The sequence below is a fragment of the Rutilus rutilus genome (assembly GCF_951802725.1).
Source record: "Rutilus rutilus genome assembly, chromosome: 22".
NCBI classification, from domain to species: Eukaryota; Metazoa; Chordata; class Actinopteri; order Cypriniformes; family Leuciscidae; genus Rutilus; species Rutilus rutilus.
Window position 1 is genome coordinate 15,689,286 of NC_140227.1, and position 27,612 is coordinate 15,716,897.

General features: G+C 38.9%; 1 protein-coding gene across 1 annotated transcript in view; it reads right to left on the reverse strand.

Moving 5' to 3' along the window:
- Positions 1 to 27,612, reverse strand: part of lrig1 (leucine-rich repeats and immunoglobulin-like domains 1) — a 38,777-nt gene that overhangs the window by 2,075 nt on the left and 9,090 nt on the right. Inside the window, exons 2-16 of the mRNA XM_084394601.1 lie at positions 25,489 to 25,560; positions 24,518 to 24,592; positions 18,858 to 18,995; positions 18,603 to 18,746; positions 16,587 to 16,730; positions 16,250 to 16,393; positions 14,681 to 14,824; positions 9,668 to 9,748; positions 6,975 to 7,046; positions 6,522 to 6,593; positions 5,583 to 5,746; positions 5,147 to 5,467; positions 3,912 to 4,193; positions 2,318 to 2,749; positions 2,096 to 2,227 (exon numbers count right to left, since the gene is read on the reverse strand). Of these exons, the coding sequence (XP_084250727.1) occupies positions 2,096 to 2,227; positions 2,318 to 2,749; positions 3,912 to 4,193; positions 5,147 to 5,467; positions 5,583 to 5,746; positions 6,522 to 6,593; positions 6,975 to 7,046; positions 9,668 to 9,748; positions 14,681 to 14,824; positions 16,250 to 16,393; positions 16,587 to 16,730; positions 18,603 to 18,746; positions 18,858 to 18,995; positions 24,518 to 24,592; positions 25,489 to 25,560 (2,417 nt within the window). The remainder of the gene's footprint in view (positions 1 to 2,095; positions 2,228 to 2,317; positions 2,750 to 3,911; positions 4,194 to 5,146; positions 5,468 to 5,582; positions 5,747 to 6,521; positions 6,594 to 6,974; positions 7,047 to 9,667; positions 9,749 to 14,680; positions 14,825 to 16,249; positions 16,394 to 16,586; positions 16,731 to 18,602; positions 18,747 to 18,857; positions 18,996 to 24,517; positions 24,593 to 25,488; positions 25,561 to 27,612) is intronic.

Here is a 27,612-nt window from a genome sequence, read left to right on the forward strand (position 1 = left end):
TTAGAAAAACTATCTTGCACTTCTTCTTGCTTTACTGCTACTTCCTGAAAACAATTTCACCTGATGATTTGAATAGCTCTTTTTGTAAAGAATTAATAATTCTAGGATGATTGGGGTAATTGTGTAGGGTAGGCCTAGTGCATCTGCATATAAACTAATAAACAAAATACAAATATAAATACAATAAAACACAAATACACAAGAAATAAAGCAGTGCTTTATGTTTTTCAGGTAAATTAACTGTATTAAGTATTAATACAGTTTATCTTTTGACAAAACGTGATTTTTCTCTTTCTCTTTTGTTGTTTGATTAACTTTGGTGACACAAACAGCTGCAGGTATATTGGGTGCTGTCCCTTTAAGACGAATGCACGTATCTAATACCGGTAATGACACGCATCCGTTTTATTTTGACTGCGTTTACGGGGAAACTCGTTGAGAGTGAGACGGACACTGGCTTATTTTTTCGTGCACATGTCTGTTCAAACACAAATAGAAAAGAAAGAAAAGGTAATTCGGTGTTCACGAACTTCACGTGCTGTCTGCGACTGCGTGGCTCTGTGCGCCGACAGACCATCTACATTTGGATGTTAAACATAATATATATAGCCTGATACAGCAAAGACAACGTCGGCAGTATTGACGGCAAAATAGGCTACAGAATATTTCGTTCTGTAGGCCTATTGACAGGGGCAATATTTGAAAATCGATAATTAGGCCTATTTTTTAAATTACAATTATATATGCATTTGTCAAAACCGAGAGACTTTCAAGCATCAAAATGTAATTTATTAATATGTATTTGCGCCTTCTATTTTGTCTGAAAACTTCCAACACTCTTGCGTGTCGCGTGAAAAATAGGCGTCGGTTGCGGTTCTATTTCTAGCACGCGGTTTCGGCGCGGCTCGAGAAGTGTGTGTGTCACGCAGGTATTGTGCTCTAACACAAGCTCTAACCAGTTAACATGATGAGAGCCGACATAAAAACGGACACTCCACGCCACGCAGAGAGAAATGTGATGCAGTGGCAGATCCAGAGTGAGACAGAAACACTAGTGGTTCACGCTTGCGCACATACTGCTGGTTTGGCGCGCAGTGTTCTGATTCGCTTATTTCCTATTTACTTGTTGGTGGACGCAATCCAGAATTACTGTTGGTTAAATTATAATCAGACCCTCTCAAACCACCCCCCTCCCCCCTCCTTAAAAAAAACTCTTTGGATCTGCACGATTCACACAAGTCACCCAAACTGACGTGAAAAAAGCGGGAGGCGCCGAAAAGCGCGCTGTTTGCACCCCTGAATGTAATGTATTTTCTCTGGCTCTTGTTTTAAATGATTTTGTTCAGTTATTATGCTTCTTGTTGTCATCTGTTTACGTTGTACAAGCAGAATGTGGCGGTTGGGCGGTGTGATATTAGTCCCGCCCCTCCTCCACTGTGATTGGACGGTTGGGTAAAAAGTGACAGTGATAAGCGCTGCGTTTTACCCGAAGTTGAACATTCTTCAACTCTCGACTTGTAAAAAACGCTGAAAACTCAGCGCCTCGTTACGCTCATGGCGTTTTAAAAACGCAGCGCTCCCATTGAAAACAATTGAAAAAACACGCCAGCCGCGTGAAAAAACGCTTTGGTGGACACACGGCCTAATTTTAATAGAAACTACATTGACAAGAACAAATTTCTAGTCAATAATATTTTAGACATGAAAATTTCCATGATTTTTCCAGATCTAATACATTTCTACAACTTGCTTTTAAAATTCCTTGAGAATCCTGTATTAAATGACTATATGATATGAACATGTGTATGACTTTTTGAATTTCGTAAACACTGTGATTGTATGTTTTAGCCATAAAGCTAGAATCCCAAATGGAATCTGCAATAATAGAATCCCGCAGAAAGTTTAGCAAATTTCCGAAGAATACATTCCTAAAGTTCTACATATTTTTGACTGAACTGATCATAATTTAAGCTGCCAAGTAGAATATATTACCATTGTCATTACTCTACATTTAACACATTTTGCGTAGTTGAAATGTATTCCACAGGTTTTTCTCTCTCAAAATTCGCTTGGAAAAGGTCAGAAGATACCGTACCATTGTTTTCTATGTGTCCGTTGGATTGAGAGCCGCCATTGGACTCCACTCGTATACACACATCCTGTCTCTCTGATAAAGTGCCCTGAGAGGACAGGTAACTGGGGACATCAGGAGGGACAATTGTCTCGTCTATAAAAGGCAAGAGCAAAGGTTTAAAATAAAAGTCTTGTGATGTAAAAACAAAACCATTCTGAGCCAAATCTATGTGAATATACGCACCTGTGTTTACACTGCACTCCTCGCTCTTCTTCCTCGTCTGGTAGATAATACACACCCAAACTAGTGATGTCACCACAATACTGGTCACCACAGCTATGACAATGATTCCAACAGTAACAGTGCTGGGGCTTGTAAAAGGCGCGCAGTCCTCGTATCGCTGGTAAACACTGAGCTGGCAGTGAGCTCGCTCTGTGCCGAGGGTGTTGGACATGACACACGTGTAGCGTCCTGCGTCCTCAAAGGTGGTGGTGCTGATCACCAAGAGCTGATTCCCTGGAGTGAAGTGGTGACGGTCGCTGGGACGAAGAGGCTCCTCCCCCTTTAGCCAGGTGATGCGAGGAGGTGGGCTGCCTAAAGCCTTGCACTGCAGCGCAACAGTTTCGCCCACCACCACATTTCTATCCTCCATTTCCTGTGCCAGATGAGGGGTCTCTGCAGAAAGATTACGGGGAATAGTTATTGAATTACACACGGACATGAGTAAATTTGCCCAAGTACTTAAAATTCCTTAAATGGCTCGACATTGGGGTTTAGTTCATGTCACAGCTGCGAATCGTAATTGTATTGGACAAAAAACACTCTCCTTACGGTACAAGATAAGTCTTTTTGGAAAATGTACATTTTAAATCTTACATTATGGATGTCAGTTCCATATAAAAAAAAAAAAAAAAAAAAAAGGAGTCTGATTTCTGAACAAATGACTCCACGAATTCGTTTTTTTGTGAATCAATAATACAGCAGGACCCACTCTAGACTGATTTTTGAACAAATGATTCATATGAACTGGTTATTTTCAGTGAGCAAAAAAACAAAGCAGAATCAGCATTGTCAAATTTCTGGATAAATGAATGAATGAGTAATGAATCAAAAATATACAGTGGGACCAGGACCCCTATAGTCAGATTTCCAAATGAATGATGCTTATGAACTGATTCGTTTTAAGAGAATGAAAAGCATGTGACCAAGTGTATTCCAATTCCTGAACAAATGGCTCTTATGAACTTGTGCTTTTTAGTGAATCAAAGACATACATCACCAGTGTAGTCTTGTTTCCAAATGAATGACTTTTCCATTGCGAGCAGTATGCAATCTGATTCATGAAACGATTGACTCTCGAGTCAATTATTTTTAGTGAATCAAAAACATACATCGCCAGTGTTGTCTTATTTCCAAATGAATGACTCTTGTGAACTGTTTTTTTTTTCAGTGTGAGCAGTATGCACTCCTATTCATGAAACGATTGACTCCCAAAGCCAATTCTTTTTAGTGAATCAAAAACAAAGCGCAGTTTAGGTCGATTATAACATATAATGTCCACAGTAAAATGAGTACTTGACTGTTTCTGCCTAGCAATTACTCAGTCGAGAGCTCAGAAACACTCAAAAATACCACTATGAGAGCCCTCAGCACTTCCTCTACTGCCTGTGACCTCTTTCCTGACCTTTCACCTTCAACCAGCACATAAAGCCCAGCTGCTTCAGACGGGGAAAGAAATAAAACATTCCTACATAACTAAGCAGCAGTTAGCTAAACTCCAACAGCTTAATAAACAAATCTGAATTCCATAATGTAAATATTACAAAAATGACCTTACCTAGCACTGTTAGAGTGACATTGGCGGAGATCATGCCCGCCGTGTTTTTGGCTGTGCAGCTGTACACTCCCATATCCTCAGGCTTCACGTCCATGATGAAGAAGACATCGTCATCAGGCATCACACGCATGCGGCGCTCTCGGGCGGCAGGGAAATCCGTACCACCATCTTTCTGCCACGCCACCTGGGGAGTCGGATGCCCTTCGGCCGCGCACTCCAACCGCGCCTTCGTGCCCGTGCGGATCGTGATGTCTCGTGGGGTCTTGACGAATGAAGGCAGCACTGTGCGCATAGAAAAGCAAAGGGAAATTAGCTCTAGCAAGGATTATTCACATAATGTTGCTGCATCAGCACCAAACAAGCCCAGCATTCATAGCTGTGACTAACTCGATTGGTGATGGGAAATGGCTTGATTTGGACGGGCATGAAACCAAAAAATGCCTCAGGACAATCAATTTGCATCTGTTGCTCCAACTGACAAGGCATGTAATCCAAGTGTACCGCTAGCAGCAGAGAAGCTAAAAAGTTCCTGAATTCTAGCGGCACAGTTTGGTCTGAATGTTCAAACCCAATTTTGCTGGTACAATTCAAACTATGCTTTCACTGAAAGAAAAGCTCTGAGAAAATGGTGCATGATGGGAACTGGTGTGATTTGTGCGTTGAAAGAATTATTTAAAATTGCCTTTAAAAGTGAAGAATTTCAGACTTAAAATTATAAATGTATGTATAAAGTACTGTTTAAATATATAAACATTATTATATTAGATATGTATAAGCATGTATATTATATACATATTTAAATGATAAATGATATAAACATAATATATAATATTATATAAGTATGTATAATATTACGTAAATATTATGTACATTAATATAAATATATATTTCAGCAACAACTTTAATTCATAATTTATTACTAAAATAATATATAATATCCAGGGTTTGGAAAAATCCATTATTACAAATGAAACTGAACTAAACTAGACCCCAAAATATTTATAAAATGTATAATATGTATTATTAAACACATATTTCAAGCCTTTAAAGAGATGATATATTTAATTTTTTGTTGAGCATACACTGACATTTAAAAAGCTTTTTATTATTTGTTTGACAATTAAATGCTTCCACTAGAACAAAGGATCTTTGCATGATGGGCATTTTGTGCAAACAGTATGACTGATGGTCAAACTGAAAAGTACAGCTATGTAGTTTAGGTGTGTTAAATGTACCGTTTACAGTGACGCGGGCCTTGTTAGAGTAGGAAGAGCCGAAGTGGTTACTGATGATGCACTGGTAGCGGCCCTCATGGTTGAAGGTGACGTGCCGGAGGTGGAGGATAGTGGTGTACTCCATCACCCCTCCGTCACTGGCCCGCACATGGGCGAAGTTCTCCACCTCGGCTTGGCGTAGCGTCTCCTGGTCCTTGCGCCAGGTGAAGGTCATGGGTGAGCTGCTGCTGCTGGCAGCCGTGCAGGTCAGACGCACATCTTTGCCCAATACTGCTGCCGTGGTCACAGGGTGGACTGTGATCTTGGGTTTGGGAAGATCATCTGGAAGGAAGTCAATGCATAGACACATTTTAACACATCTCAAGATTAAGTTCTTTCTTTTTTGTGACTTGTTTGTTTGTAATAGACTATGGATGTAGGATATAGCACTGCTTACGACAAACAAAGCTCTGTGGTGGAGCCTGGTAGATGCTGATGCCCTTTAAGTTCTCTGGGTGGGCACATGTGGCCTTAACGCCAGGCTGCAGCCCTCGTGTTACCAGCCACTCCGGAAACCAGTCCAGCTGGCAGTCGCACAGAAAACTATCACTCTGAATATAACTGCAGAAAGAGGGAACGAAAGAAAGAGCCTCAGCCTGATGGAGATGATTTGACAGAATTGAATTATTGTGCACTTTCACGTCGTCACATAGTAGCATCCAAAAAAAATGGCTAATTTAATATAAGCATAATGTCAAATATTTGAAAGTAAATATGTATAAATAAAGTTATGAAAAATTTCAGACTGAAATATGTTTAAGAACGGTATTTCAAAAACAATATTCTGTTCAAAGCTTTGGGTTGGGTAAGATTTTTTGAAGTCACAAAGGCTGCATTTTATTTGTTCAAAAATACAGTAATATTGTGAAATATTATTACAATGGCAATAAACGGTTTTCCATTTCAATGTCTTAAAATGTAATTTATTCCTGTGATGTCAAAGATGAATTTTCAGCATCACATGATCCTTTTAGAAATCATTCTAATATGTTGATTTGATGCACAAGAAACATTTCTTATTATCATTAATGTTGAAAACAATTGTGCTGCTTAATATTTTTGTGGAAACATTTTTGATGTTTTACTGTCACTTTCGATCAATTGAATGCATCCTTAAAATAAATATTTTAAATTTAAATTGTCATTAGTGATGGCATTCTATGATTTCCTTAAAAGGAAACTAAACATTTCATCATGACTTGTATGTGCGTGCATGTGTATTAATCGCGATAATTTGACTGTTAACTGTCAGCCAAACATTCATGATGTTGAGAAACATTCTAACCGGATGAGTGGCTGTGCGTGTGAAAAGCAGCGCGTGTTTAATGGGACTCACAGGTAACGCAGGTTCTTCATCTTACTGAATGCCTCGGGTTGGATGGAGCGGATGGCATTTTCCCCCAAGTTCCTGTTGAGAGATTAAACAGCTCTCAGGCGTGACGAAAAGAGGACATGGGAATGTTCACATACAGCTGCTGCACTCGCATGCAAATCTGTAGCCTATTTTTATACGGGATAACTCGGAACAAGGTGGAAAGACCCTAATATCAGATGTGGAGTTACAGCGTCTGCAGAAATGCTTAAAAATTCCATTTCTTCTACGAAACTGACCATATGCTCCATAACTGTGTTCCTGTGCAAGTTAAAGCTGGCTCTAACGAGACAAGACCAGCTGGCCTTGCAAACCACCCCGTCCTCTCCTTTTACAAAGACACTATTAAATTGCTAGCAGCCCTCTTAAGCATTTACTTTTGGCAGTAAGAGCAGAACGGCATTGTGGGATACTCACAGGTGCTCCAGAGCCTCCAGGCCCGAGAAGGCTTTCTTGGCCACCGACTTGATCTTGTTTCCAAACAGAGTCCTGCCGTTTCCAGACACGCAGGGTGAGATAAACGAGTGGGAAGAGAGAAAGAGAGAGAGAAAGAGAGTGCACAATTAGTTGGGCTGAATCTGATAAGAGAGGGGGATTGTGGGATTGGAAATCCGAACTGTGTAGAGATTAGGAGGAGGGCGAGGAATCGGGGCCCCGGCGCAGCTCTTCAAAGCGTACTTTTATCTTTATTAGAATTTAATAGCGATGACAAGGTGGAGCCCAGAGCTCGAGGTCACATGAAAACGAGCTTCAGTGGTTGGAGGACGACACGGCTTGTAAAGTAATAAAAGTGGCCTTGTCAAGGCTATGGTTCAAACCCCTTGTAGGGGCTAATCCTGCTCACTCTTCAAAAGCAGCCGTACACACACACACGCACCGCGGGACGGCGAAGAGGCACGGGCTCCTTCGGGGATGTAACCCCCAACCCAGATGACACGATTTCCATTCTTAAGCATGTTGGACCAAAATCAAGCCCCTGATCAGTGCACTTCCTGTCCAAGAGGGCTCGAGACTCCTCAGTCAGCACCGTGAAAGCCAGCACCTCCTTCATATAAACCAGATTTGACACCTGACAATGTTGTCGTTTCAATCAGGGGATGATCTTCCTGACCTTGGATGGGCGGATATTGGCTCACAATCTTGAGACGCGTCTAGGGCTGTTGCTTGCTGCGATAAACATGACCTTCACAGCAGCAGAGAAAAGGTAGAGATGCACCCATATTAAAATTCCGGCTGATAATGATAGTCCGATCATTATTTTCATGTTATGGCTGATAACCAATAAATTACCAATGTTAAAAATCTTTTTTTTTCAATCTATATTTTATCGGAAATTAAAAATAAATAAAAAGTAAAAAATAAACAAATTTTTAATCCCAACATAGTAATGTTAGATTCGTTAGACCAGTAGATTTTTCACATTGATTTTGAGATTTGCTAAAGATTACAATTGTTATTAAATTATAAGCGATTATAAACATCAATAATGACAGCAAAGAAATTCTAAATGTAAAAATAGGGGAAATTTATACAATAGGAACATGCAGAATTAATATTGATGGATACCAATAAAAAAAATAAAAAAGGTGAAAATAATTTACAATAAGGTCCCATTAGTTAACATTAGTTAATGCATTAACTATTGTAACTATCAACGTGCAATAAATTTGTTACAATATTTATTAATAGTTATTAAAAACGCAACTGTTCACTAAATAAATTGAAATTGAAATTGAAATTAACATTAAGATTAAGAAATGCTTTAGAAGTATTATTCATTGTTAGTGCATGTTAACTAACATAGTTAACTAATATGAACAAATTAAACCTTATTATAAAGTGTTACCAAATAATATAATGGAATGTACATTTTTATACTTTATAAAACTAAGAAATTATGTCATTATAAATGTGTCAAAATATTTTTTTTAATCATATTAAAGAGCCACTCAAAAATGGCTCTTTATTAAATAAAGCATTCATTTAATTGTCAAAAATGAAAAACAAAATCTCACGGCTATAGTAAAGTTTCATGAGTCGCCTAGTTTATTAAATATGTGCCCAGAAAACCCAGCCTCTGCCGTGTCTGTCAGCGGCCTGATGGTCTGTGTGTGTGCGACAGCATCTGTCATCTCCTGAAAGACTAAGACATCACCTCCACTCATCTCCTCAGGCCCCCCCACCATTCCTGAAGCAACCACCCATCTGCAGGTCATCCTCTGGGCAGCCTCGAGTCCTGGGCTTCCTTACCAACCCTATCATTCAAAAGCTCTAGTATTCCAAATAGAAACCATTGAAATAGATTCTAACTGGATCCGTTGACATCATGGGCAGGGTCACACACGGAATCTGTGTGCGAATATTTGGAGCGTACAAATGATTCACAAGAAAATTATCAAAGAAAAAGTTCAAAATTGTACCTAAAATCCACTAAAACTTGAGTCATTCTCTCATTTACTATAGAAATGGTATTGGCATTTACTATAGAACCCCGTATTGTGGTAAGAAAACAATGGAAACGACTTTAATGTTGTGCGCATCGATCTCTAATTCTCACTCACATATTCCCAGGCTGGGTGAATAGGGTTTCTGGCAGGGTGGCTGTCAGGATTTGGCGAGGGATGAGCATCAACAGGCGGCTTCCGCAGATTTGCGAACCTCCGCTCCCATAACAAAAGGCGCAGATCGGTGCGTTTGATGTGTGTGAGCACACCCCCTCCTCCGCCTGCCTCCCTTTTTATGCCCTCGCTGATTCCATCACAACAGCAAAGCCAAGAGCTCATCTCCTATCGGTCAATGATGAATAGCGTTCGCTCCAGCACTCAAACTCAAATGACCTCCACCACTAAGACTTCCCTTCCCAAATCTGCACTGCATCAAATATGAGCCTCGTGCAAGATGCGGGTTGAGGTTACCTGCGCTTCCTCTTCTTTTTGAGTCAATAAACATGACATTTTCTTGGAAAAGTGTGGCTATGCTGATTTCCTACTATGCAATTTGATGTTTATTGTGGAACAGGATATTAGGGATTTCAATTGTAATGGTTGCAACTGGTTTAAGAATGTCCAAAAATGTAAGTGCAGAGGGAAAGGAAAGAGCATAACACTCACAGCGTGTTGAGGTTTTCGAGGCCAGTGAAGGCCCCATTGGTGTCCTCTATAGTGCCAGAGATGTCATTGTGATCCAACTCCCTGCAGAGAAAAAAAAAAAAAAAAAGATTAGTAAGGAGAGACAGAGAATATGGAACAATTTACATTTGCTAAGCTCCGCCCACCTTGGTTGCTACCGTTTAAGTTTAGATCTTCCCCGAAATGTACTGGAAACTTCCATGAACAGTGATTTTTTTATTAAATATGTTCATAAATTGGATAAATATATATTCTTTGGAAAATATTCTTTTGTGAGATGGAATGAAATTTTATGGAATAAAATAAATGCATTTTACATTTACTTTAAATGTTAATAAAAAATTATTACATTTTATTTTCAACTTATTTTATATATCGTCGCTGTCCGATGAAAACCGCGTATGTCCATTTTGCCGATTTTGAGATTTTTCGACGGATAGAATGTCCAGGTTCATTTCCATATACAGTATGCTTCACATATCTAAATGACCAATGAAAAGTTGTGAAATCATGTCATCTGATTTCCACGTATATCCATTTGGTGTCAAAGCTGTCAATCACGCCGCGTATCTCCCGCTCTGTGGAGGCATCTCGCCGGTCTAAGCGTCTCTGGAAGCTCCGCATTGGATAGCCGAATAATTCTGTGAGGTAAAGTATCAGCAAACGTTTGTTTTTGACAACTGTTCAAGTTCATTATATATTCGCAATATATTCACAACTGTTATTTACCGGTAAATGGTCTAGACGAAGTAATTGTCACTGTTTATTGTGGAGATGTTAACGCACGGGTCTGTTAACTTAAGCAATACTATAGTCTAATATTTTTCTGACTAATAAATTACTGACACAGTAAAGGGTAGATTTAAATAAAGAATAACGAATTTTAAATAAAGAAAAACATAATTTAAATAAAGAAAAAAACTAAATTTAAAAAAAAGAAAAAATGAAATTTAGCCTAATAAAGAAAAAACGAAATTTAAATAAATAAAAATGACATTTAAATAAAGAAAAAACGAAAATTAAATAAAGAAAAACCCGAAATTTAAATAAAGAAAAACGAAATTTAAATAAAGAAAAATAAAATTAAGTTAAATTAAAAACGAGATTAATTTAGATTGATAACGGCTAAAAAGACTATAGCCATGTTGGGTCCGTGTACTTTTTCGTTCATTCATTATTCTATTTCGGAATGAAAGATGAAATGTAAAAAAAAAGGGTGCAGCTTGTTTGTTTTTTTGTTTGTTTAAAAGAAAAAAAACAGAAATGGCTGTTTTTTTTGTACATAGCATAGCCTACTTTGTTATGATTTTAGTATCATGATTAATAAATGCACGCACAATTATCCGTGAACTTGATTTGAAGCCTTTCAACTTGTTTGTGCAAAATTCAGAATTAAATGAATGTGCAGCAATTTGTACAAATAGAGTCTGTAGGTCTACTACTATACTGTTGAAAGTATGAAAAGTGAACAGCACGAGTAATATGATGCCACATTTGAGACGGGTCAGACATGATTTTGACCACTTCATCAAGTTTTGTTTTGTGAATTTTGAAAGTGAATTTCGTTTTGTATAAATTGTATCTTATTTTTAATAAATTTTTCATCAGCCAATTGCCTGTAGTGGATTTAATATATAAGCAGCAAATATATAGCAGACAATATAATCATGGAGGCGCCCGCGCGGTCACTTGCATTGCACGTTAAGCGCATCACATCCTAACTTAACGAAACTCAGTGTATGCCTCACACAGACATGAGAATGACATCCAATACACAAAGCTTGAAAATTCTTTAAACGAAATAATTCAAAACGAAAAGAAAAAGGCTACTCTCTGATTATGTATGATTATCATAGCCTAGCCTATTTTGTGAATTGTTCATTCCCGGTTGGCATTGACACACATTTTGCTGCCCTTACAAAAGTGCCGCTCTAGGCAATTGCCTAGTTCGCCTATAGGCTGGTCAGCAATGAGTGTATTTATTCATTGTCCCTTCATATATCATATGAAGTTTGCAAGAGACATTTAAACTGAGACGTATTTAATAAACTGAGCGTAGCCTATTCATCTGTCAATATGAAACGCGACTTGGCCATTCTAATGATCGGAAGAACGCGTATTGACCACCGTTACAGTAAAATATGCACGTATGTCCATTTAAACTCGATTTTGGTCAAATGTGGACTATATCATTACACGGGCAAGAATATGGTTACATTTAAAGATGCCGTACCAAGTATGACAACGCTACGTTCAACTGCTTTTGAAATTATGGTGTTTTTTTCACTTCCTGAAAAGTAACCGTTTTGGACATACGTGAGTTTCATCGGGCAGCGACGATATATATAAAATAACACAATGAGTGTTTGAGCATTTTTTTTTTCAATCATTTCTGTAGAGCAAAATGAGGTAGGATTGGTCAGTAATGTTTTTAAGGCGGTGCTTAGCGGAGGGTCAATTCCTCGTCCATAAACCGCTGACAGATGTTCAGCAGTGGCACAAGCTGCCCTGGACACCTGGTTAAAAACAAGAACGTCCAACAACACTCTCTTTCTTGTTTTCTCTCCCTCTCTTTCCTTCTGCCAACCAAGCACATTCTTTTCTTTGTGAATTGTGACATTAAGGAGCGCAGCAACGCACAGGCCAATGCATGAATAATGCATGACAGCTGAAAGCGTCTTGCACAAACACAACTCTTTCACACAGTTGCACACATATACTCACTCTGACAGCCGTTTGAATCAGTCACCGCACCAACCATGTTGGCAGGTAAAGGCACATGGGCACACGCATAAAACAGCTTCAGACGAATCTCAAACAAGCCTGGACGGTGCCAGCGGCCTGCCTACAAGACCTAACTTTCTGATGAAAATCTCTAAACATGACGGACGTGGCTGGCCTGTTCTTCTAATTTAAATAATCATGCTTTTGAACACATTTTTCACTGAAACTTGTGACTTAAAGCCCAAAGTATACAGCTTTTGCAAGCGACTGCTACAAACAATAGATGGCTGTTTGTATGAGGGGATAATGAGATTCTCACATCGCAGACACTAAACAAGAATGAAACTTTCTAGTGCGAATGTGTTCGCCAAGCTCTCAAATGAAGTATACATTGAAAGGCTGTGCGCTTGGCTATACGCATACGCCAAGCATTCGCATCAAAACTCATGTATACTTTGGGCTTTAGATGGTATAAGATGAGGTCACATGTACTGTTGTTCTGTGAATTTTCGTGGGTGAAATCCAGTCATTTCAATAGGAATCCACGCAATCAGGAATGTCACGCGAGGGAGTATGATTTAACTGCATAGATTTTGTATTATAAATTTGCAAATGCGCCACATTGACCAACAGAAAGTTGCTTGGTTTGAAAGTGAATTCTGTGTGAGCTGTGCTTCATACATTGTTACACTGGTGATCGCACCTTTACAATGTTTTGGTGGACTTTTAATGGTATTCTTTGAAGTACTATTGTTTATGAATAGTAATCATCTCATAATACCATGGAATTACCATCTGATGCCATTTTTGTAAGGGGGTCCCCTGCGTTTCTATGCTATTAAAAAAAGATTGTTGTCGTTGAAAAAGAATAAATGTCTTTTTGAGGTGAGAGGGTGAAGGAATTGAGCCAGTTCCCTCCAGGCTGACAACCGCCCCCTTGGCTCTTTCTGTTACTTTCCCTCCATGCCTGGGCTCGGCTGCCAATTTCCTATTCTTTCTGGCTGGCTGCTTGTGAATGGACCCTGGCTTGTTAATGACAGTAAGGGCGGAGGCCCCCAGGCCTGACCCCCACCACCTCGGCTCAAAGACGGTCCGGTTCTGGTCTCTCACACCCGACCAGGCCTTCTCTCGCCCGGCCAGAAGCGCGCACCAATTAAAACCTCCCCTGCTTCTTTTCAACGGGAGCCCAAGCAAGGCACTAAGGCCATGATTAGATTAGAACTGGCTCAGAGAGCGAGTGAGGGAGAGAGAGAGAGAACGATATAAAGGAAATCAAGCAAGTAAGACATAAAGGAAGGACGGAACAAAAGAAAACAGAGGCCCTCACAATCGCACTTCACAGGTCCCTTCCCCCCACACTCTGCCCACTGCCAGCAGCGCTGAGGGCCGTGTTGTGCCTTGGCTTGTCACCCTACTGTGAAAAAGCCTTCAACTAAGAAAGTAAAGACAGAATTCTTCTCTCTTTTCTCTTTTGAGACACTGAAAGAGGGGGGCATGAAGTGGCGGTTGAGACTTTGTGTGTCTATAGAAGTCAGGCCGGAGAGTTGGTCTCCCATAATGCCTTTCACTGTGCAGGGGAAAAAAAAAGAGGTTGCCTCAACTAGGAGGCCTTGAGCAGGGTGCACATGTGCATCCAACTTTGGTGGGAACCAACAAGGAAACAAAGAGGAAAAGAAACCAGAAGGTTTTCTCACCAGACTTAATGGCTAACGGCTACTTTAGCAAATGCCACTAAATCAATCAACACGTTTTTCTGCCACAGGTTTAATTCATTTAGAAACTAAGACTGTTTTGTGTAACCATTTCATGAAGGGAAACACTGTCTAGAACGATTGATTTCAATGGGGAAGGTGTGTTACTGACACAAGTGCATATGTAGGCATTTTTTTTAATAATTTTTTGACAGGCAAGACTCTTATTTCTAAGTATATTTTTACTATTTTTTATTATATTTTATCTGGTTTTCTTTACTATTGTATAATTTTTCTTTATTTTATTTACTGTTTTTGTTACCATTCATTTTACCATTTTATTTTTTTATTTAAAGACTGGGTAGAAAAAAAGAGGAATGTGATCAGGGCAGAACGGACTTGAACCTGCTTCCCCCATATGAGCACCGTGACTCAGTGTGACAGAGCAGTGGCATAATGGTTGGCATGTAGACTTCCAAACCACTGTGCCACAGCTTTGACACCATCAAGTGTTTTTCACATGCAGGATTAGTCTTAGTTCTGGATTCCAGAGGTTTCCTCACAGGGTAAGAACACTTACAGCGTACGTAGGGAACTAAGGCCTCTGAACGCTCCCTCCGTGATGTGAATGATGGAATTGTGTCCCAAACGCAGCGAGTTCAAATTCACCAGCTTGGCAAAACTACCCTCAGACAGCTTCGTCAGGTTATTATAGGACAAGTTCCTGAAAAAAATGGAAAAACAACTTTGTTCAACTTTTGCATGTCCATATTGTGGTATCCTCAATTAGCTTTTTCAATGTTTATCACAGAAGGTTGATGTCTCATCAGGCAGTCTTGTCCACGATGCAATAACAGCCATGTCATAAACCTATCTGCAAAATCATGGCGGACCACTCAGCTGATACCACAGTCAACATGCCCTACCAATAAAGCCTTGTTACCCCCACAACAGACAAGAGTGTTAGCTAGAGGAAGATATCGCACAATACGCTTGACAGGACTGCGCAGTGTATACACACATTCACCCAGATAAGATCACTTTCATTCAGGTACAGATCTCTGTGTAACACTTGGCAGACGTATACGTGGAGGATTACGCTGTTTTCTTTAACTAGCATCAGGAGAGATGAGTGAAAATGGTGCTGAGCTCCTAAGCGCTGGCAATCCCGTGCATCATTAGGGGATAAACAGAGCTTATCTACAGCAAGACGAGGAGTGCTGTGCATTTAGTGCAGTAGGTGATACTGAGGACAATTGCTTCCGTGTAATGTAAAGATTGGGTGCGATTAATTTTTTTTTTTTACCAGGCGTCAAATTTGAACAATAATCCTCTTGTAGATTATATTTTGTTATATACACTACCGTTCAAAAGTTTGGGGTAAGTTAGATTTTGTTTCAAGAAATTAATACATTTATTCAGCAAGGATGCATTAATCTGATGAAAAGTGACGGTAAAGACATTTACAATGTTACAAAAGATTTAAATATCAAATAAATGCTGTTCTTTTGAATTTTCTATTCATGAAAGAATCCTGAAAAAAAAGTGTATAATGTTTTACTTGAAGACCAAATCAGCATATTAGAATGGTTTTTGAAGGATCATGTGACACTGGAATAATGATGCTGAAAATTCAGCTTTGGCATTACAGGAATAAATTACAATATATTAAAATAGAAAACAGTCATTTTAAATTGTAATAATATTTCACAATACTATTTTTACTGTATTTTTGATTTTTTTTAAAAAATCGTACCAACCCCAAACCTTGATTGGTAGTGCATTTATGTACAAATATCTGAAAAGCATCTTAAAAAGAGCAGATTTTCATAGATTCTAAATCAAAAATGTCATTCTAACATTCGTCAAGCAACATTGTAGAAAAACTCTACATGAAATGCACACGTCTGCGCTCTTAAACCATAAAAGTTACAATAACAAATTATATGATTCTTATTATTTTAAATAAATATATATAAATGTAATAAATAAATTAAATACAACTATTATTCTTTAAAACAAGACATAAAATGTATTTTTTTCTATTTATTATTTTCAGTTACATTTGTTGATTTAAGTTTTATTTTTATATATATATATACACACACTGAAGAAGAACGAGTAGTAGAGGAAATGAGAGATATCTCACAGTTCTTTGAGTCTCTCACAAAAGCCCCATCCCTCAGGGTTAAAGTAAGAGATGGAGTTGTTGGAGAGGTAGAGGTGCAGGAGCGACTCCAGACCGTACAGAGAGCCGCTGTTCACCTCCCGCAGATTGTTATAGTCCAGGTGCCTACAGATGACAAATGCACACAATATAATAACTGTATGATGCAAAGAGATTCACTACATGTGGTGGATATATATTTTATTGCAGGTCGCTTTGGTTGGAAATATAAAGTCAGTTAAAAAATATAAATGTACTATCAATGGTCTATTGTGACAACTATTAATAATTATGTATTTGTAAAAAGATTCAGACTCACAGAACCCTCATCCGGGCGAGACCCCAGAACGCCCCATCCGTCAGCTTGCTGATGTTGTTTCTCTGAAGCTTGAGAACTTCTAAACTGCTCAAACCTTGAAAAGTGAGTCCCTCGATCAACCGCAACCTGTTCCTGCTCAGCTCCCTACAAAACACAATTAGAATGTGATCAAAATAAATGACCAAAAAGGTACTTGAGGAAATGTCCACAGCATGATATTCTGAAGACATTAAAAATAACAGTTATTTATTGGCATCTATGGTTTCATACAGAACCTTTAACATCCATGGAACCTTTCCATTGGACAAAAAGTGGAAAAAGGTTCTTCAGATTATTCAAATATTTTTCACACTGGGACAAAATGGTTCTTTTAAGAACTGTTTACTGAAAGGTTCTTTGGGAACCCAAAATGGTTCTTATATTTTTGAAAACTTAAGAGCGTAGAATTGTAAACGGATAGCATGTCCACCTGACCATCAGGTCACAAAGCAGCTCTTCTCCCTCTTTGATGTCATTACTAACCAACCTATTGTTCTCGCTCACCAACATAGCTGTGGCTTTGTGGTTGCTGAAATGCACTCCAGGTGTGTGTGAGAGGTTTAATGTGAGCTTATGTTGCCTCATTCATACATAGATTCAGTATCACTCTGTCCACCTGAAGAACAAAGCATATTTTTGATGGAAGTCTGATATGAGCAGAAACAAAGAGCTTAGGCACAGATGGTTACGCTTGGGGCAAAGAGGGATCCATAGATCTGCAGTGGGGTGAAAGAATTGTTCTGCTCTGATGTTTACCAATGGTCTTCTGACCAAGAATGTTGATACGTTTAATATAACATCTGGAAACAAGTGTTGGGGGGGAGGAACTTTAAACTGTAGCTTCCAAAGTTGCTGAATAATTTAAATATAGTTTAAACTACTCAAGTAGTCATAAATTAAAAGTCGATTAACCACCCTTTTGAAAATGCAGTTGCACAATAACAACAATTGAACCAATGACTTTATACTAATGCGACCAAGTCAAAAACAGTAGTAGTATAGAGATGTAGGGTTTTGTCACATTACCCTTTAGTTTACATTGGAAACGTTCTTGTGTTCGAAAATAGCTGGAAGAAGTGCAATTAAAAGGAGCAAAACCTGGGGGGTTCTTGAGTTTAATTTTAACTTGACAGGCCATCTTTAAAACGCAGCATACATGGTGCATGCCGCTAAAAAAAAAAGTTCTGGCAAAAGGGTTTTACTATGTTGCCACTTTAATCAAAGCACATATGTTAACAATCAAAACTAACAAAAATACATGTACACTACCATTCAAAAAAATTGGGGTCAGTAAAAAAAAGAAAGAAAAGTGTAATGTTTTTTTAAAGTATAAATATGAATTATTATAAATATCATTATTTAATATTATAAATAACTTTTTTATTTTAATATGTTTTAAAATGTCATTTATTTCTGTGATGGCAAAGTGGAAATATCGGTCTTCAGTGTCACATGATCCTTCAGAAATCATTCTATTATGCTGATTTGGTGCTCAAGAAACATCTATTAATATAATTAATGTAGGAAACAGTTGTGCTGCTTAAAGGTGCAGTAAGCAATTTCTGAAAAATGCTGTTGATATTTGAAATCACCAAAACAAACACGCCCCTACCCAAAAGGATCACACCCCTTGATAGCCACGCCCCCAAATTCATCAAACACGCTATGCAACACAGGCACCTCCCCACTAACGAGAGTATACAACCCTTACTGCTGATTGGCTACAAGTGTGTTTTGGCGCTAGGTCCGATCCATTTTCAACAGCATTTCTCAGAAATCACTTGAAAACTATGATTTTTTTTTTTTTAGGATTCTTCAATAAATAAAGTTCAAAAGAGCAGTATTTATTTCAAAAATATTTTTTTTGTAACATTATAAATGTCTTTACTGTCACTTTTGATCAACTTAAGTCCTTAGAAAGTATTCATTTCTTTCTTTCTGACCCCAAACCTTTGAGCGTGTGTATAGTGCACTCACAGTTGTGTGAGCTTGGGCAGCTCCAGGCCTTTAACAGGAAGGTGGGTCAGTCGGTTCCGGCTAAGTCTGAGGATCTGCAGACTCCCGGCGAGGTTCTTAAGCGCCCCGAACTCCAGATGAACAATCTTATTACTGCTCATGTGCCTACGGAGATGAAATATCCCTCTTCAGATTATGAAAGAATACAGTGTTACATGAACACAGATGTTCACAGTTACATCTATTTGAAAGAGAGAGAATGAGTGCGTTTCTTACAGGTCCTTGATTTGTAACCCCGGAGGGAAGCAGTGCTCTCTCAGCTCTGTGATGTCATTATTACTCAGATCTAGCGTCTCCAGAGCAGAGAAGTTCTGCAGCAGGCTCCCCTCCAGTCTGCGGATTTTATTATGGTGCCTAGAAGGGGAAAAAAGAACATATCTATTATAACTAACTCTCTACACAGCTGTACAAACCTTCACTGAGACTATGGCTTCATGTGACACTCTGGACAGATTACACGCTAATCTATTTTTTAATGTCTACACAGATCAGGCAAACAAATGGAATATCCTGACTGTAGATCTATCCTTGGTTACTCTAGACTTATAATTTCTTAGGTCGCGTTATCGCAGTGTTTTTTGTTCTATTAGTGCATTTGCAACTATGTTAAACTATATGTTGACCCACATATCTGTGCTGATAGGCAGCTGTCTGCTCTAACCACATGAGGCTCTTTCGGAGAGAATGTGTCAATAGGGCTTTGAAGCCCAATGGAGGCTTGTTTCCACACACGCCTTCAGAAGTGCCAAGTGACTGTGGCTAGATACGGTAACTTGATTTGTCAACACACACATGCAAACGCACAAACACATACAGGCCTGGAATCCCAAACAAAAACCCAGCAATGGTGACAAATATCAGTCAGATGAAAGATTCATCTAAACCTGTGTATGTCTGTTTCTGTACATAAAGCTTTGGGTGCAACAGAAGAGATTAACAACAAACTAAATATATTATGACTCAAATAACTAATAAGACAACTATATGCCTCTTCATTTCAGCTTTAAAGCAAATGTTCACACCAAGATTTTAAACCGAAACAATGCATTTCTATGATATGCATTACACCACATTTTTGCACTGGACTCTGTGTTAATACTTTTGATGCAAAAAATGTGTTATGTTTGTGAATATTTTAGTTGTGTTTAGTCAGAAAAGTGTGTAAAAAATCTGACAATCAACTTTCCCCCGAAAATCTTAAATCATGAATTGGATTTGGATTAGATTTGCTGTGAAGTGTTAGGGTTAGTTTGTGCATATTTTAACATTTTAGTTTCGTTTAGTCACACAAAGGTATAAAAAAATCCGGAATCCAATCTGTTTTTAATGTTCTGCATTGTATTCGGATTAGATCGTGAACACTTGTTTTGTTTGCGAATATTTCAAACTCTTGTTTTGACTCAATTCAGTCAAAAGTCAAACGAATAAAATTTCTAATTTTTGAGTGAACATTTTGTTGTGTTTATGAATATTTTGTGTTTTCTTGTCATTTAGTTAGTCAGGCTCGGTGTGAACTGTTGTTAATGTGGTAAAGACAAATCAATAACAGTTTTCTCTCAAGGGGGCTTTGGATTTCTGTCCTTCCCCCTTTTTTCTTTGCTTCTATTTCTCTTTAGGGTTGAGGCATGAGAAAGCAGCTGACTTAAGAATCACACTTGTTTTTGCCGGCCACGGAAGGAATGGCGAGGTCAAGCTCTCCACATCTGGAATTTGTTTTGGGGTAGTTTCAGAGTAAGCCATCCCCGCACTGGAGGATGGGACAGTACTAAAGAAAAAGAAAAAAAAGAAAAGAAAAGAAAATCTCCCTCTATTAAACTTGCTACTAAATAACAAAAAAAAGTAACGGAGAGGGCTTAAGGAAATGACGTTGCATTAGATGAAAGCTTAGGTTACAAGCTTTGGGGTAAATACCGTGGGATATGAATATGGTTCATTCAACACAATAATATATATATCAATGTACCCTGGAATCACTATCTGCTACCATTTCTATATCATGGTACCGCCACAGTACTCTTTTTGCACGGATACAATGGGCCAACTGAACCTCATATTCAAATATTCTCCATACCAAATATGAGAGATATTCGGTCGAACCTGAAACATCCTCCATTGAGGCTGGCTAGTCATGCTCAACGTTCCAGCACCTGCACTATGATCAATGCTAACAGGAAACCCTACAAAGACGAGGCAGACAGGCCCATACAGCGAAGACGAGTCTGTGCTGGAACAACAAAGCCTCCTTATTCGGCTTCCCAATACTGCGTAAATCTCACGGTAAACACGCGGTCCGCTGAGACCAAGAGGGGATTTCTGCTCTGGTTGTCTGCTGGCAGGTGTTCTGTGGGAGCCTAATAGACCAGCAAGGCCTTTCCCAGTGAAGACGGGACCCGGCAGACACGCAGATGCTCCCTGGGTTGACCGTTTAACTGGAATTCTGGGTGGGAATTGTGAGAAGAGGGGAAAAAGAAAGAGGAATGGAAGGACAGAAGAAAGAGCGAGCGAGAACGACGGAAGGAAAGAGAAAAGGAGGGAGTACCCCCACTGTCCCACCTGAATAAACAGACAGAGGGTATGGATGAGGACGTGTGCTGTGCTTACCGCCCTACAGGATGTTCCTGTGACTAACAGAGCACTGAGACTCCACTGAGTAGCAGGTCAGCAGCTGGTGACCTTCTCCGGGCAAAAAAAAACATGCTGACGTTAAACGAGAGAAACGGTCCACTCTCATGCGCTGGCCATCCCAGGCCTGAATCCGTTTTAAAGTGGTGCTGCTGGGATCTGCTCAGATCTAGGATCAGACTTACCACATCTGGGTTACAGCAGATCCGAAAACAGACCCAAGGCAAAACGATACTTTACAAATAGTTTACAAAGACTTTGCTTGTGGTTTAGTTGTTTTTCTTACACATGTTTGGGTTAAACTGAAATACTATAGCTGGATTCCAAACCAATGTCTGGATCAGTGTCGGAATCAGTTGTTGGGGAGAGAGAGAGAGTGTGGGAGCTGAATGTCTTAGCCAGTTAATCCAACCAAAGCAGCACCGCACAAAGGATAAGAAGGTTAGCTGCTTTAGGCAGCATTGATTGGCTTATCTGCTTGATGAACTCTGAAAGTAAGGAGAAGAAATGGTGTGGGAAGGTTTGTGAAGGGTGTTCTGAGCCCTCAAAGATTGTTTCAGGTAGGGATGGATCGGAATGGTTCTCCAATAGCTAACAAGACCTATATTTTTTATTTGTTTTAAAGGGATAATTCACCCAAATCACCCATTATGTCGTTCCAAATCTGTGTGACTTATTTTGTTCGGCAGAACACGAGAATACATATTTTGAAGAATGTTGGTAACCAAATAGGTTTTATTATGATTGACTTTTATTGTATGAGAGAAAAAGAGAGAAAAAAGGAATTTTTCAGAATATCTTATTTTATGTTCCACAAAAGAAAAAAAGTCATACTGGTTTGGAATGACATGAAGGTGAGTAAAATGATGGCAGAATTGTCATTTATAAGTGAACTATCCCTCTAATATTTATTTTATATTGTGTATATATATATATATAAAATTCCATACCCTTACAAGTACCACTACTATATCCAGCAAACCAGATTTTGCAACAAATTTACTTTGTTGCAAAGTCTTCAACAATTAAATAAAATAAAAAGTCTAAATGAATAGTTCTTCAGTTAGTCAGTTAACACCACTTAGTCAAATTTTTACAAAAATAAGTTAATTTTTTTTCAGGTTTATCCAAACCAACAAAAAAGGACACATGGTCGTTTGAGCATTGTCACTATATGACTCCGTGATATCTGAAAGTTTCAATAAATTTTGGGCAATTTAATATTTAAGAATATTACTTTTGGCGACAAAATTTTACAACACTGTTAATATATCAGTGATTTATTGTGATTTTTATTTGGCTATTATATGTCCTAAAAAGATATACATATATAACTTCCAAAACATTATTATTATTGTTTTTTTTACTTCTCTAAAAACATTGAGTCTAATTAGTAACAATGGCAAATTTATGCCATAGTCATTGAACAGATGAAACATATTGATATAATATCAAGATCAATGTGTCAATCAAGCGGTTTAACATAAATAAATGTGGGCATCAGACCCCCATCCCCCACTCCAAATCCTACCATACACCTTAAACACCTAGCAAGAGTAACATCTGTCAAACACTTCCCAGCAGTTGAGAATCACAATGAACTAAAACGCCACAATGTGCATCTGTACTATATGCTGTGGCAGTAAAAAGTGAGACCAGATGTCCAACATCAAACTGTTTGAATACGACTGTCAGCAGTCAAAGGAAAAGATTAAAATCAGTAGAATGCCGACTCTGCTGTTTAAACACTTCACTAGAGAGAGGGGGAAAGAGAGCGCTACTGTTTAAATGCCGTACTCGGTTCAGATGAAACGGGGCATTGAGGAGTTTGGTGTTGGTGACAGACGAAGCAGTATTTTAGTGCTGGCTCTGTGGCCGTATCACAGGGGGCTGCTGTCCGACAGCATTCCAGCTGGTGAACTCAGAGGGAAGGAATTCTGCGAGCGTTCCGAACAAGAGCCACGAGCAGGAGTAGGGTCAGGTGTTCCTCACAGGTGGAAATCGAGAACTCTCGCTCTTTCTGTTCCTACCCCTTCATCCGCCTGTATCAGTAACCATCCGATCTCGCCCCCTTTCCGACTGACCCCTCCCCCATTTCTTTTACAGTAAACCATTTGATTGACAGCTACAGCTGGGCGTTCTACTACATTCAGCTGTGCGGCTCAAAAAAGACGAGCCCTTCCCGATATGCAGCGACCCTCTATAGCAACAGGCCTCGAACCAGGGCCAAAAAAAGAAGCACCCTTCCATTTGGACCTACATTCCCTGATCATCACCCCCCCCCCCAACCATTCCAACCTTTCCCGATATCCTCCAAGCACAGCTAGCAAGTGTAATATCAAATGTTCCAATCCTGTGAATTGAACTGAGCAGGTTTTTCATCATTTCTGGGAGATGGTGATTAACTGTAAATCAATGAGGTCACACCATGACAGCACAACTGTCCGCTATAAAGACAACGATCGTTTTACCGCTCAAATGAACGACACATTTGGTAGTGGAAAGATATATTACAGATGGGAACATGATCCGTGCAGAAGACAGATTACTGCTGGGATATCAGTCAGTGTGAAGGAGATACAGGCAAACTGGTGCTCTGAAACAGGGATATACAGACTGAACATGACTTAAGTGTATAACCAAGCATTATTTAAAGTGTGTAAAGGTAAAATATTTTGACAATTTGATGTAAAGAAATCACTGCTTGAAAACAGCATTGTTTGGTGACACTTTATAGCACTGAAATTACAGACTTCACATTTGATATTAGTTTAAGTATAAACCTGATATTCATTACTAACATTTGCATCTTGTGCAAATCTGTCTATGTTACTATTATAATGTAAAAAAACACTCATATTCACAAACCATAAATGTGTACCTGGATGCTGAGGAAGGAATGGGCTCAACCGCCAAGAAACAAACACAGATACACATGATCACCCCAAATAAGGTAGTAATTCTCCAGGGTAACACTAGTAAAGGCAGTTTCACTAACACAGCCAGCAACAACTAAACACCGTCCAGAGGTGGGAATTTTTAGGCTTGCACAATCCGATTTAAAAACTACAAAAATATTAAACAAGTAACAAATGGAAGGGATTTACTTCAAGCCTGATTTGCTAAAATTGAAATATTCCTTAAAGAAAATATGACTGTTCACACCATGCAAACAATAATTTGTGTTGTGTATAGAAAGTGCCAACTCAGCAGCATGCGTCATCATAGCGCATCACACACTGATGTTTACTTACAATAACAGTGTAACGACTGTTGCTGCTGCGTCTCCAAATGAAGGGATGGATGTCAGCTCATTGTGGTCAAGCCTCCTGTCAATCAAAAAAAACAGGACAAAATCCAGGTTAAATAATATAATTATTGATACGTTTTGAATAACATTTCTTGTAATAGACCTAATAGATCTCATATTTGAAATATATGTAATATAAATATATTTTAATGTATTTTTTGTATTTTGTGATAAATATATTCATAAATAAAACAAATCTGATATATTTTATAATTAACATAATATAATAATATATACTTTTACCATGGTATATATAAATTATATATAAATTACACACACAGTAACAGTGACCATCCACACACTGAGAGAGAAAGTAGGCCCGTCTGGCAGAGGGCCAGACACAGTCCCTCGATGTATTAAATATTTACAGCGCAGGTTAGTGGCTGGTGTCGGGTGATGATGGAAGGCGCTTATAATAGCAAACCTCTTTATTCCCAATCTCCGCCACTTTCAGGACAATAGCCACCAGCTAAAGTACTTAAATATCCAATAGCACTGACAGCACGCTTTAAAATGATTTATGACCGATTGTGGCTAATGGCTGTAATTAACATTATTACACCATTTAATGAACTTCATTCAATTGCCTCTCTCTGTGGGGCTTTAGCTGTGGGAATGTTTTCTAGCCAGGATCAGAAGTGGTTTCTATTTTACACGTAGAATTAACCAGCACTTCCACTCAGAATTAAAGAGTCGTCTTATAAACGATATGCTTATAGATGCATCTTTGTCCTGAAAACAAACGTTGGCCGTAAAGTCTGTGAAGGCCGACAAAATCCTGTTACAGCTCTGGGAAAGTTGCTAGCATGCTAATTGATTTCATTAAGCAGGGACAGATTTCCAGCTGACACTGGGCCGATCTACAGGAGGTTTGGACTCCGAGACACGACGGGGACATGGGACTGTTCTACTCACACTTCTCTCAGGTTGGGCAGATTGGAGAGGATGTCCATATCGACTGCTGTCAGCTTGTTGTGGCTCAGATTTCTGAGTGAACAAAGAGAGGGAGGGGAAGAGAGAGAGAGAGAGAAATGTATTAAAACACTTTAGACAGACGCTCATAACGGTCGACAGACGCTACTCCTTCAGTAAAAAGCGGTGACATGAAAACGATCGCATTTCCCTCACGAGCAGACCCATTCAAGCGCCCTAAATCTCTCTCGCCTCACTATATCTACTTTGCCAGCAGCAGCTTTCAACAACACACCGAACAGTCTATCAGTCCGGTTCATCACTGAAACGTGTCATATCGACACTTATGGCCCATAAATCAGAAACATCAACAGCCTCCTTTAGCGGGACGTCATCTTCATTTCAGCGCGGTTCAGGCGAGCACTCATCCAAGGGCTTCAGATCGGGCTTGGCAGAGCGCTGACCTCCTGCTCTCCCCGCTGAAATGTCAGAGATTGATGGCGCTGTGATCTATAAAGCTCCTGTCAGCTCTGTGGTTTCTATCCTTCGCTCCTCGGCTACCGCCTGCTCAGATTTTCCTTTCGGATGGGCTGCACCATCCTTGTATTGTTTATAGTTGGAGTAAATGGTTTAAAAGGGGACTCTTTGACTGAATTTATATTCAATCTTAGGAGAGCATTGACATTTTGGCAGTGCTTTTTTTCCATTTTTATTTATTTTTAGAGAATGAGAGAGAACCGCATATTATTAGCGAAGAAAGCAGGAATGGAAGGCGGGTGAGTTGGATTCAAACAGGAATTTCCCAAACAAACACCAAGGCTCAACATGTCCGGATCATATAAAATGATTTATTGAAGTATTTTTTAAAAAGTACAATTAAAAGAAAGATTTATTATGATCAAATGTTGAAAACCGATATTATTGTTGTGAAAACTGTGATCATTTATTTCAGGATTCCTCAAAAGAACAGCATTCATTTCAAATTGAAATCTTTTGTAACATTATAAATGTCTTTACTGTAACTTGTCATCAATATAATGATTCTTTGCTGAATAAAAGTATTAATTTCTTCTTCTTTTTTTGACCCCAAACTGTTAAATACTTCTCAATATTTATTTTTAAAAGAATATTCCAGGTCAAAGACTTATATTTTAAAGGAATAAGCTAGCTTAAATGCTTCATATATTTTGTATACAAATATTGCCGGTTAAATATTGCACTATATTTTTTTAAAGGAATTTTCAGGTTAAATTCAATTTACACAACTAACAGTTATGCACATACTTGGAAGTTGAGTGACTGGGCTTTTGGAAGTTCAGGCCAATAGAAAGTGTAATAAGAAGTGTCCACATGTACAATCCGCTTAGAAAGCGGTTTGTTCCCGCAAACACAAACTATTGACTTTCGGATTATCTTCAACTCCCTGATTAACAGACTCAATGACGCACCCATCTAGGTCCACTTAGTAGAGTTAGCTAGCTGTTTTAATAGGCAGCTCATCTGTGCTTGTAAAGAAAACACTGGATGATTGTTTTTCCACCTGCTGAATCGAACCTGAGTGAGGATTTGTGGAGCTAGCTGGTTGTAAAGAAGCAGAATTACACCTAATGTGTGTTTCTCACTCATTGCTGTCAACCCCAGCCATTCACAAGCAAACTATAGTTAACATTTGGGATGGTTGTATACCTTCTCAATTTAGCATTGTGCACCAAAGAAGGGATATACAAAAGGAAAAATATATTTTAACAATGCAGACATCATCATTTAATAATCACACTTTAAGTAGCTCAATCTGTCCCTATTCACGTGGTTAAGTTGCGCAATCTAGCAAAGCAATTTACTCTAGTACTGAACAGGAAAAACTGTGACAATGCTTCTGTGGTTCGGCTCATGTGTGTGTTTGTGTGGAGATAATAACACAGGGTGAGGTGCCCTGAAGGCAATCATCTGACAGGGGTGAACACAGCGAAATTACAGTCCTGTACCATGAGGCAATTACCTAATTATACCGAAGCAAAGTGAAAAATTGCAGGGTTTCTTAAAAGAGCCTCACCAGGGGGCACAAATACTGTCGAGAAAAACCATGTACGCCCGTGTGGAACGGAGGTTGATAATCTGCTTTAGCCG